This window comes from Nansenia antarctica, assembly GCF_963989245.1.
Source record: "Nansenia antarctica genome assembly, chromosome: 16".
NCBI classification, from domain to species: Eukaryota; Metazoa; Chordata; class Actinopteri; order Argentiniformes; family Microstomatidae; genus Nansenia; species Nansenia antarctica.
In genome coordinates this window covers 11,013,128-11,025,902 of record NC_137686.1, presented here as the reverse complement: position 1 = coordinate 11,025,902, position 12,775 = coordinate 11,013,128, and the positions used below count along the sequence as shown (strand labels likewise).

General features: G+C 41.6%; 1 protein-coding gene across 1 annotated transcript; it reads right to left on the bottom strand.

Moving 5' to 3' along the window:
* Positions 1-1,832: 1,832 nt before the first annotated feature.
* Positions 1,833-12,156, bottom strand: LOC308171944 (T-cell receptor alpha chain V region CTL-F3; the record flags this gene model as incomplete). The annotated part of the gene is made up of 3 exons (XM_080546857.1): positions 1,833-1,905; positions 11,643-11,937; positions 12,111-12,156. The coding sequence occupies 3 exons, from the start codon at positions 12,154-12,156 to the stop codon at positions 1,833-1,835; spliced, it is 414 nt and encodes a 137-aa protein (XP_080402983.1).
* Between the last annotated feature and the right edge of the window lie 619 nt (positions 12,157-12,775).

Sequence of the window (12,775 nt, the reverse complement as noted above, 5' to 3'; positions counted from 1 at the left end):
CACCCAGGACCGTTCCTCCGGCCCATACCCCTCCCAGTCCACCAAAAACTGAAACCCCCTACCCCTCCGCCGGCAATTCATGACCCTCCTCACCGTGTACACCGTTTGTCCATCAACGATGCGCGGCGGGGGGACAGGGGGGGGTGGTGGGGCCAGGGGGCATGTAAGGAACGGTTTCAGGAGGGACGCACGAAAGGTGGGATGAACCCGCATGGATGGTGGAAGTAGCAGTTTATATGCCACCGGGTTCACCCGTCGCACCACCTTGAAGGGTCCCACGAACCGAGGCGCCAGTTTCCTCGACTCAACCCGGAGAGGAAACTGACACACACACGTCTGGTCACGCCTACAGAACAGCTCCAGGGGTCTGTCGTGCTTCTTACACATCCTGTCTTTCAGGTTCTCCACAGGGTCGATCAGCTTGTGTCTCTTTAAGGCTGCGACTCTCTGATGAGGCTCCAGGTGAGTCTCACAGTAAGAGGTCTGACACACCAGGCAGGACTTCAGAGCCTTGACCTTCGTCCCAGGGCAGAAGTCACAGGACACTTCTCTAGGTTTGACAGGTGTGTCTGGGGCTGGGCTGCTGGTTGCCTTCACTTCAACTGACTTCCTAACCTGAGCGGCCATCTCAGAGATGAAAGTATTGACAAAGAGATCTGGTCTCTTATCAAATGTTTTTTTACACATTGGACACTGGCACGGGTCACTGCTGTCCCAGTACTTTCTGATACAGGCCATGCAGAAGTTGTGTCCACATTGAATAGAGACTGGGTCAGTGAACACATCCAGACAGACAGAACACAGGAACTGCTCCTCAGACAGGAGACTGCTGGAGGAAGCCATATCTAGAGAGACCAGAGGAGACACCATAAAGCATTTCCTGGAATCAATCAGATCTCGATAGGGACTGTCTTATGAGATTATACAGCGATCAATAATGATAACATTATAATATTTTGTATCACATAGAAAATAGTCCTTCAACCAAATCAAAAAGTTGTACATACTGAACTGTAAATAAAAAAACTCTGTGAGAGTGTGAACACAATAGCTTATCTTGACTTGTCATTGTAAGTCTCAACTCACCTGTCTGTGATTCTGTGAGAGTGTGATAGATGTCTCTGTCCTTTCTACTGTATGTGTGATAGATTGTTTGAGGACGATTTCTCAGGAGTTTGCGAGAGTCTGCTCTCCACTTTACGTCTCTACACAGTTTAGTTTCATTTCAGCTGCCTGACGTTGAGATGCTCCTCCCCTCCCAGTACAGCTCTCCTCCCTGGAACAGAGTTAACCCTTTACAGGCTGCTCTGTTTCTAACATGTGCTTTTACAGACACGCTCTTCTTACCTGTCATTTCCAATCATCATATTGTTCCCAGTCAGTTAGGCTTGTCACGATACTAGAATTTTTACTTCGATACCGATACCCAGTTCAGTATCGATACTCGATACCATTTCGATACCACACGGAACAAATTAAAGCACAGACTTTTTTTACTTTGCTGTAAAACTTTTTTTTTTTATTGTCAAAAACTTACTGTATCATTAATACAATATTTTTATTTTTTCCATGATCAGTTGTTTTGTTGCATGGTATAATGCAGGAATTTCAGTGCTCATGAAATAATTACGTGAAGGAAGGTCATACCTTGGATTTAGCTGTTTAAGAAGTTGTTTGAACCCAGGTTTCTCTACAGTGTAAATGGGGGACCATAAATGGGGGACCATAAATGGGGACCATATCCATGCACACATACTCTGATACAGCCCTGTTTATTTTCTTTGCTTCTTGTGACTTTGGATCATAATGTCTTTGCTGCTCAAACACTGCTGTTAGCGAAGGCTGTCTGTGTTTTGGTATCGCTGGAGCCGGCGCAGGTTGACTCTCCTGAGCGTCACTCTGGAGCTATAAGAGAAACATCACACTTAGCAGAGGCAAATACGTTTGTATCTCGTTAAGTTAAAGCAGTCGATTAGGATTACTCGGGCTGCGGGCATGCCTGCTAACGTTGGCAGCTAGCTCCATGTAACCTTACGTTATGGACTAGCGCTAGCTTGCAAGCTAGCTTACTCGGCTAATGCCCTGGCAACGTTACGTTACCGTTTAGGATGTAAATACAACTCAGTTAAATCACGATCAAACGGGAGCTTACCTCTCGAAATTCCTTATACAGATCGGGATGTCGGTCTTTAAGGTGCTTGGCCAAGTTTGATGTGCTGCTGCTCCTGGTCGTCACAAATCGGTAGCAGTGTTTGCATATCGGCTTATCCATATGCTTTGCCTTTCCACGTTCATCTGCTTCATAGCCAAAATACTTCCAAACAGCACTTCTACTCTTTTCCCTGTCGACCAGGACTGGCCGCGGAGGCTCTGCTGCGACACTTGCCATGGTTATATCATGTCTTCTTTCCATCTTGTTTTGCTGGTAGTAGCGAGACAATCACAAGCCGGGACATGTGGCGAGTTCAGCGCTGTGCAGAGCGAGAAAGCAGTCTGCACTCTGCAGAGCAGAGGGGGAGGGGCGCATGCGCAGGCTTCAGTGTGTGGACTGTAGCAGGCTAGCAGCAGACCATAGGCATAGGAGCAGACGTTAGCAGAGAAAGCGCTGTTGGTATCGAAGTCAGTGGTTTGGTATCTTTAGTATCGATACCACAGCAAGCTAGTATCGTATCCGTTTAAAATGTTTAGTATCGAGTAAGTACCGAAGTATCGATCTTTTTGACAACCCTACAGTCAGTATAAACTGTAATCAGAATAATATGTGTGATCAGGACTAAGGTTGCTACAGAGTTAACACTTCCTCTGGCATGGATCACCGTGTTTGAAGCCACTTAAACACTCAAACTCTCTCTGTCTCTCTCAGGTATGAACAGTAAACAGGAGCAGAGGCGCCCCGTCCATAGAGGCAACCAAGGCAATTGCTTGGGGCCACCAAACAAAAAGGGCCTTTTTGTCAAACTAAAACTGTCCTTGGATGAATGTATTTTCAATGGAAATCATGGCATTCAGCGTTCAGTCGCTCTGAGTCTGCTCGCGCTGCGCTCGCGCTGCGCATACATTCATCCAAGGACAGTTTTAGTTTGACAAGCTAAACAATATGAGGGTAGTTAAGAGTTTAACTACTTTTCATTGTGAAATAGCTAGTTTGGTAAAGTATTCCCTGCAATTACGGCGTTATTATATGATCTATAACACCACGGACATCCATATCCGTAACCACTATTGGCAGTATCCACGCCGCTGCCCCAAAACCCCCCTAGTGGGGCCCCGCCCCCTTCTAGCTTGAAATGGACTTCTAGCTGCCTCTCAACTGTCAGCAGCAATCATGAAGCGATCGCACATTTCTGGTCACCAAAAAAGAAAAAAGAAAAGAGAAGACAATGAAAAACGACACCAGGATAGTGGTAAGTGGATAGAAGCTGCAGAGTGCAAAAATGTAAATAAGATGCAGAGTGCAAAATAAGTAAGATGTCTTAGGCAGGCAGACAGACAGACAGACAGACAGACAAGCAGGCAGGCAAGCAGGCAGACAGACAGACCCAGTGGAGTCATGTAAAATGTAAATAAGAACACCAGCGGTTTCAGAATATACTTGTTTATTGATTTTTTGATTTGTTTATTTATTTGTTGTTCTTGCTCTGTTTGACATTACATATTAATGTTGCTGTTTCAGAATGTGAAAACACCAGCAGTTTCAGAATGTAAGTGTGTTAAGAGTTCTAATAAGCAACATTGTGAGTTGATATTTCATTATTTATATTGCTCCAATTTGATGTTACTACACATGGCTCCTTTGTTGATCAAATACTCGGTCGTGTGTGTGACTGTTAATTAATACATTATGACATTTATAATGAATTCCTTTGTTTCAGACTGTTTTTTTTACTTACACACACACGAGCGCGCGCATATGCGCGAACTTCGTAAAACCGTATTATATTTTAGTGTCAGGGAAATAAATACATTTAAAAATGTCCACATCGTCACCCGCCTAAGACCCTTACCAGGGGCCTCCATGATGTTGTTTGCTTAGGGCCCCCAAAAGTCTAGGGGCTCCACTGACTGTAACAGAAGTCAACAACTTTCAAAGCGACTCATCTATTCAGCCTTTGTAAATTCACCCTATTAAGTCTAGAATATCACTGTTCTTTACTCTGATATCCAGTCTATCCCATTTCGACCTCATTCAGAGCAGACATTGTGACTTTGCAACTGCAAACCACGGCCTCACACGAGTTGCACAAAGGACAGACGAAAACGTGTTGATATGAAATCAAAATACTCATCAGAACATATGTTTGATCCGTGGTGTATTCCGGTAGAAACGATCAAACAGATACAACATCTCTTCTGATTAGTATGTTCACCTCATTTAAACTTTCCTCAAGAAACAACCACCATTACGAACAATGAAGCAATGCGATGCAGGACTTGCTGCTACGAACACGTTTTACTTACATTTCTGCGTTTTCACCAATGTGGAGATACCGGCGCTGCTCCAAACGGCCCTGTCGGAAGTCCTAACAAATAAGAAATCAAATAAATGTCCTCCAAGCTGGCGACCTCGACGGACTCACATCAGGAGTAGAATGAAACATGTTATAAACACGTTGTCGTCTTTTGATGACGTCATCACCTGGTCCTTCCGGAGCTATGTTCTGGAACTCCGCCCACTTAGCTCGGGTACATTTCTTAAAAATAAAAGCTTGTTTAAGCATTTAGAAATACTACATTTGGATAAAGTAACGCAAATGATATGCAACTACATAATTCTTCTAATATCCTAATTATTGTGGTGAAAGACTGCTGCACTGCATAAAGGGACATATAATGGATTGTACACAAATAATCTTGCAAGGCTAAACATGATTACTACCACTGTACTCAGCAACACTTCTAGAATATGGATCAAGTGAGTTTCAACCATGAGGGGTGACATACAGCTGTGTCTTGTCGTGTAATTTCTACGAATTAATCAATAATAAAGATACACGTGAGTTGCTAGGCTTACAAGAACGTACCACTAAGGTACACGATGTGATGAAACAAAGTCTCCTCAGTTTATTAAGAGCTCTTAGAGAAGCAAGATACAAAGCAAAGCTCTACCTCAGTTCTGAGGGGTTACTGAGGGGTACAAATACTAATAATACAACAATAAGGAAGACCAGATATTATCACTTCTCATCAACACAAACACATTTCCATCAGTGGGGTGGAAGCTGTAATGTTTGCACTTTTATTTCGAAAAATTAGAATACATTTCAATGAAAATCAATGACACACTGGCTAGTCAACTAACACAGCTTGTTTTGTGAGCCTGCTATTAATGTAAAGTATATATTTTAGTTAACTAGGTAGCAGTAGGGATTACTCACCAAACCCACTGCATTACAATATATTGGCTTGTCTAGCGAATTTATTCAGATGACTCAGGGTCGATCACTCTCTATGCTTGGGAGTCAAATGAATTGCCTGACCCAGCTGACACCACTTTACACTTTACAAGTGTTCTGGGTCCTTTGTGTTACAGATGAATGAGGCACCTAGCAGACATCCTGTCTGTGATCAAATCGACAAACCCCTTTTTCCCTTGCTATTACATTTGAATGTTTCAGTAGTTGGGTGTATAGTCATGTTTGATCTTATTTTAATGTATGTTTTATGAGTAGTGTGTTGTTGTCATTTTCATTATTGTGAGTTGTTTCTTTCCAGTATTTTGTTGTGCCTTTTTAATAACATTCCACAGAAACCCAGCCAAATGGTCAATCAGCTCATGACAATTGGTATGGAGCTCATTACAGTGGTTATTGGGATGTAAATAGTGTCACACCTCTGGCTGATGTCTCTGTGGAAAACACTGTTTATGAAATGAATACTTTTGTTGTGTTACTTGCCAGTGAGTGTCCCCATTTGATAAAAAGGTCTTTTGATATTTTAAGGTTAAAACCACACCCAGTGTTCGAATGGGATAAATTGGAATTGGGCTTCAACGTACACTTCAGTCCAAACTTCAACATGATGACTGAGCCAAAAAACTAAAACAAAATTGTGTGCACATATTGCAGCGATGAACTGTGTTTCCACAACAGTATTGTTTTGTGTAAATTCTAGATCCCTTGAGCCAACATCTTGCTTCTTGTGACATAACAGAAGATTATATACACTTGCTGTTGTTTTAATGATGTTTAATGACTGTGTTATGGGCCTATAGGTACGATACTTTATTCAAGTTGTTGTTTTAATGATGTTTAAAGACTGTGTTATGGGCCTATAGGTATGATACTCTATTCAAGTTGCATGTGTATCTTTGTGAGAAAGGATCTGTTATAAAATGATCAGACCTGTTTCTTTCTCTCGTGCATTGCGTCACTTGCTATTAGCAATGTGTCTAAATGATCAAATACAACTCAGATGAAAGATTTATATTTGAAATAGAACATTTGTTATTTTAATAATCACAAAAAACATACTCACACACAAATAAACAAGTTAACCGCTTAAAAACCCTGAGGTTAAATAAATAACTATTTACAGAGAGGAGATAAAAGATCCATATTTGAAATTGAACATTTGTTATTTAAATAATCACAAATAAACACACACTCACACACAAATAAACGAGTTAAGCGTATTCCAGCAGGGTTCCAGCAGGGTTCCTGTCACCAGCAGGGTTCCTGTCACAAGCCGAGGATGGTGCTGACAGCCTGGTTACTCTGCCAGGCTGTCCACATGGTCCTTTACTGGCACGCTGTGCTCATCCACTACCTGAAAAATAATACCAATACCAGGATACCACCTTCAGGTTTTGTGTGGATATGCTCAGATCTTGCTTCCTCTAACATTCTACACATGACAAAGATATACAATCATCAATAATTAACTGAATACAAAATGAAGCAGAATTATAACCTGCAGGAAATGACATGCCCACAATGAATATAGAATATCTCCACAACCATAAGGGCCATTGTAATAATCTTGGTATCAGATGAAAGCTAACACCTGTGGGATGTCAGAATCAAAATAGATGTTACTGTGTAGTAGCAAATAGAGCTAGGACTTTGTATGTAATCAGTATTCCAATGTATGTTTAGTACTTGTGTAGAGTTAGAAGCTAGTATGTGAGCCAGTGACACTTTGGAGAGGTTTTAGTACAGGTATGTCCAGACGGACCACCAAATTGTGCCATTTGGAGAACTTTTGGCACCACCAGTGCCATTTGACCTTTCTCATGTACCAAACTGTAAAACTAATTATATTTCACTGACAGATCACTATAGGTATACATTCCATCCAAATTCAACTGTTTTCTCACTTGTTTTGAAAAGTAAACCATTCACCTCTATACATTTTCTCACTCAAAGAAAATCATACAAAGAAAATAAAGTTTGACTCAGATTTATTGTCAAAGTGAGAATATACAGAATTACAATGAAAGCAAACTTTGAAATATGAAACAGAAAATATAATCAAACATACAAAAAAAAAAAACTTGACATTTCAGAAATAACAGGTAAAAACACATCAGAAGTATATACAATGTCTGCCACTCAGTCATTTGCACCTGCAATTGCACTTTCTTCACCACAAGAATGTTTCCTGGATAGGATTTCACTATGAGGTGAATAGTGAAATAAGATACATTTTTATCTAATCATGAAAATAGGTTGAACTATCCCGTTAAAAACCATGATATCTGTGACCCCTAAACAGTCTGATACTCCAACCCTACTCCTACACTTAAGAGCAGGAATGTGAATTATTAGTTATCTGATCGAAAACTACTTATACAATAATTGAATTGTAATGTTATCTTACTTCTAACAACATGAATATTTAAAAACTTACCAAGAAATGTTGAGAGGAGCAAAAACAATGTGAGCAACATCCTGACGAAGCTTGGAAACAGACTGACAGCTAGAGACAGTGAGAGCTGAGTAGACAGTCCAACCACACGCACGCATGCACACACGCACACACACGCACACACACACACACACACACACACACACACACACACACACACACACACACACACACACACACACTATTGTAACTGTGTTTGCATACAAGCCTGATTTACTTTTAAAGTTACAGCACTGTATCTGCCTTGTTTGATATTTCTCTGTTGATAAGGATCAAGGTAATTCTGAACAGCAAACCTGCATCTAAATGTATGTGTGTCAATTGGCATGTTTTTGTACAGTGTCTCTGGGTTTTCTGTCACTGTGGGCTGCAGGGCGCAGTAGTAGAGAGCAGAGTCTGTCACTTCAGCAGAGGAGATCTCCAGATCCACACGGTTTCTCTCCTTATTCAGGTTAACAGATAGTCGAGGGTACGGAGGATCAGCTCTCACTACAGCCTCTTTATCTCTATATGCTGAGATGAGGAGGAGGAACTGAGGAGCAGATCTGGGATGTTGGTGATACCATAACAGACTACCTGATGTTTTATTTAGTGAGTAGTTGCAGGAGAGCTTGACATTGTCACCCTGGATCGCATGTTCTTCCAGACTGATGGAGAATATTTCATCTTCGTAACTGTCACCTGCAGAAAGTCAAGATTGTGTAGTTAGTAATTTCTTGGCAAATCGTAATATGTTGTGTTTTGTTATGAATATATTATGTTGTCAAAGTTGTTAAGAGGTTATTACATATCTATTCTGTTACTGTATTTCACTTACCTACGAATGTTAAAAGTCCGAAGACTATCCAACACAGCATGGTTGATGTTAAAGAGACAAGCTGACAATGAACAGAGAAGAACACTTCATGCCACTCTGGTTCTCCTCTTCTTCTTCTTCTTCTTCTTCTTCTTCCATTCTAGCTCCTCCTCTCAATGCAGTTGTACATGACATCTCCTTTCAGAGAGGATCTTCTGAAGAGGAGGAACCACAGTCAGGGAAGAAGATGTGTTAGAAAGAATAAGCTTTGGTTTTCATGTCTCTGATTTTCAAGACCAATAAGAAACAATGAAGAAAACCTCTCTCCAATCTACCCTTTGTTATGGAGTTTCAGATACATGTTTTCGTATGTCTTTAATGTCCACTGAATTAATGTCAACACGTGAGAAAGATAACAGTAGTGATTGAGTTATTAACTGCCTCTATGTTTTTACAATGGAGTTAATGTGATAGTTTGACCTTATGTGAGGTCACATTGTGTAAAGTGTTGCCCCCATCACGCTAAACATGCTGCCACTCGTTCACCCAACAGGTGTTACCACAACAATACTCTTATCTCCAGAGCCTCTGCAGCCGTGTGGCTGATACTGAACTGTGGTGAGAGAATGACCTGTAAACTGGTCTACAACAGGGCCTTTCTCAGCGTAGGGGTTTTTGTACAGCCTCTAGGAGACTTTGTATCAGTGTGCGGCCCTCAGGGTGCAGTAGTAGAGAGCGGCGTCTGTCAGAGTCACTGGTTTGATCACGAGGCTGATGGACTTTGGAGACGATTCAATCGTATATCGACTATCAGTGCTGTGTTCATCTTTGTTTGTTCCTGCACCTTTATACAGTAGAAACTCAGGCGCCTGGTTAGGATGTTGCCGGTACCAGAAAAGGTGGATGTTTTGGCTGCTTGAATCATAGGAGCACCTCAGTGTCGCAGAGCCTCCTTCTGTATGGGTGTATTCTTCCTTCTCAGGAGTCATTTCATCACCACATACTAAACCTGCAGTGGGAAAACTATTATGTCAATTATTAAAAACAATATATGTATATGATATATGTTTTTATATCAGCATGACTATCTACATTAATATTCTTGTTTGTATTTTCATGATTGTTTCGTAACAATATGAATAATCTCATGGTGATAATAAGGATATCAGGAGAGTTGTTGTTGTTGTTATTGTTGTTGTTGTTTACATGTGTTGTTTACCTGTAGTGATGATTAGAATCAGGACACTGAGGGGTTTCTCCATCTCCAGACAGACTGTTGCAGGCCTTCACTCTCCTCTAAAGTCTTCCTCTGTGTGTTACTGTGGGCTTTACAACCAGCTGGGACGTCACCACACCCACCAAGGAAACAGGAGGGGCAGGTTTACTGTTCTATAGCTTCAGTGTGTCTGTCTGTCTGTCTGTCTTTCTGGCTCTCTGACTGTCTGTCTGTCTGTCTTTCTAAAACTTGATGAACGTAATTTAAGATCGGATACAGTGAGTGTGTGTGTGTGTGCGTGCGTGCGTGCGCACGTGCGCATCCATGTGTGCAGGATATATTCCAGGACCAGGTGCAACCACAGTCTCTCTGATAACCTAAAGCCTCTACCAGAGTGCATCTGATGTAAAGTTGTGGTCTGGATATGACTTCCGACCTCATTAGATAATATCACCATATCTCTGCTCAGCTTTTTGTACAGCCTCTTCCAGCTGTTGCATCGCTGCATAGTCTGAGTCAGTACTCAGAGCACAGTAGTAGAATAGATAGAATAGACTTTATTGTCGTTGTACAGTTGCCTATACAATGAAATTGTAGTGGTTCTTCTGAAGGTGCAAAAACAGAAAACATATTCACATATTCACAAACATATACACATATAACATATCACAAATATTACACACTAGACAATTAAAAAGCAAAAATGCTATAAAACAAGCTAAGAGACAATGAGGTCCGTGGTGTCAAGTGCAAATAAAGACAACAATCTTAAGAAAATTAAAACAACTATAAAAGCAAGCTAAAAGATGTGAGGTCAGTGGCGTTATAATAATACTGTAAAAATATATAAATGTATAAATAGGCACTTAGAATAGAGTTATTGCACATTTCTATTGCACTTTTTCCCCTGAAGATAAACATTTATGAACATGTCTTATGTCTATTGTTCAGTCTTCTGATGGTCCATGGGTGGAAACTGTTGGACAGCCTGTTTGTTCTAGCCTTTATGCTCCTGTACCTCACTCCAGAGCGCATCAGGCTGAACAGGTGGTGACCAGGATGAAGGTGGTCTTTGAGAATCCTTCCTGCTCTGGAGAGGCACCGAGAGCGTGCCACGTCGTTCAGGGAGGGCAGGGGAGTAGTAGTAGAGAGTTCAGTTGATATTGTGTGTGTTATGGATTCATATACTATGAATACGACTATCACAGGTATGTCCAGTACTGCTCAATGATCCTGCACCTTTATACAGCAGATACTGAGGTGCCTGGTCAGGGTAATGCATGAACCAGTAAAACCTAATAGCGTGCCTCTTAGATTTATAAGTGCAGCTCAGTTTCACAGATTCTCCCTCTTTTCCACAGACTTCAGGTGTAACAGGAGACATGGAATCTCCAGCCACCAGTTCTGTAAAAATACAGAAACAACATGATTGCAGTACAGTAACATAACATCACCTCCGTCCAAAGATAGAAGAACATACACACACACGCAAAAGTGTGCACGCACACTCACAAACACTTTGCACACACACACACACACACACACACACACACACACACACACACACACACACAGTGGATGAATGGATATCGCACTAGATCAATCTACACAGATCTACGTATTACTGAACATACAAACAGCATTTCCATGTGTAGTCTATGCAGATATAGAGGATGGTTGAAGGACACTGGCACCTATGAACATAGTTGTTGTACAGGAGCTGTATATCCTGTAGTCACAGTGGGCCTCAGAGCACAGTAGTACACAGCAGAGTCAGACAGCTGCAGCCTCTGGATCCTCAGAGGAACTGACTTCAGGGTGGAAGTGATATTGAGATTGGCATCAAATCTCCCTTTGAATTCTTCAGCATTTTCCCCTTTGTCTCCAAATGTGAACCTCTTCAACATGAACCTGGGGTAGTCGTTAGCTTCTTGTTTGTACCAGAACAGAAAGGGGCTTGGATCTGTAGTATCAAATTCACAGCCCAGTGTGACTAGACCTCCCTCAGTAGCAGTCACATCTCCTGTTGGCTGGGTGACTGAGTCCTCTCCTCTGCACTCTGGAAAACAACAACATTTATTAATATTTGTGTCAGGAGGAAATGTATCAAGCAAAACATTCTATAGGGGACTTATTTCTGATTGTGCTTATTGTTGTGCTTTTTTCCTGAACAAATACTAAATGAAACTAAAGTAATAAACTAGAGGTGATTTAATCCTGGTGGTGTCATACCAAGACAGAGAGGCAGACTCAGCAGGTTCCTCAGCCAGTGCTCCATGTCTACTGTGAGGTGAGATGGAAGAGGCAGAGCAGCAAACACACTCTGATGTACATGTGCTGCTGTGAGCTGAGCTTTGACTCCCTCTACCCTACTGTTCATTCTTCATCTTCCTCATCTTGTGTCCTGTGTAGCCTCCTATGGGGAGGTGTCTGCTGTGCTGACAGGATGGCATCGCCTGGAATCAGGGAGGAACATTTGCTTTGCAACGTCGCCCCCTTCAGGTTGACTTTCACACTGCTCCACTAAACTGAATGAATTATGAGGAGGACCGTGATTGATCCTTTGAGATTTTTAGATTTGGTCACTGCCCCATATGGAGCACCACAAGACTGGCCAGAGTAGAAATGAGGGCTACTCTCTGTTCTCTACCTTCTACACTAACCTTAATAAGAACAATACTTTACTTAATATTCGTTGGTTTGTTGATCTTGGTACACATGTGGCTGCTACCCAGGTAACTGTTGTGTAAACGCTCACACCACTGTCAGAAACTGAGTTGAAAGCTGTACTGTAATTAAATAGCAGCAAGTTGTGGATGTTGATGATCTTACTATACCAAATAAGCACCCTTACAGAAATACCAGTTTCACAATCTTAACAGTCAACAGCCATATCA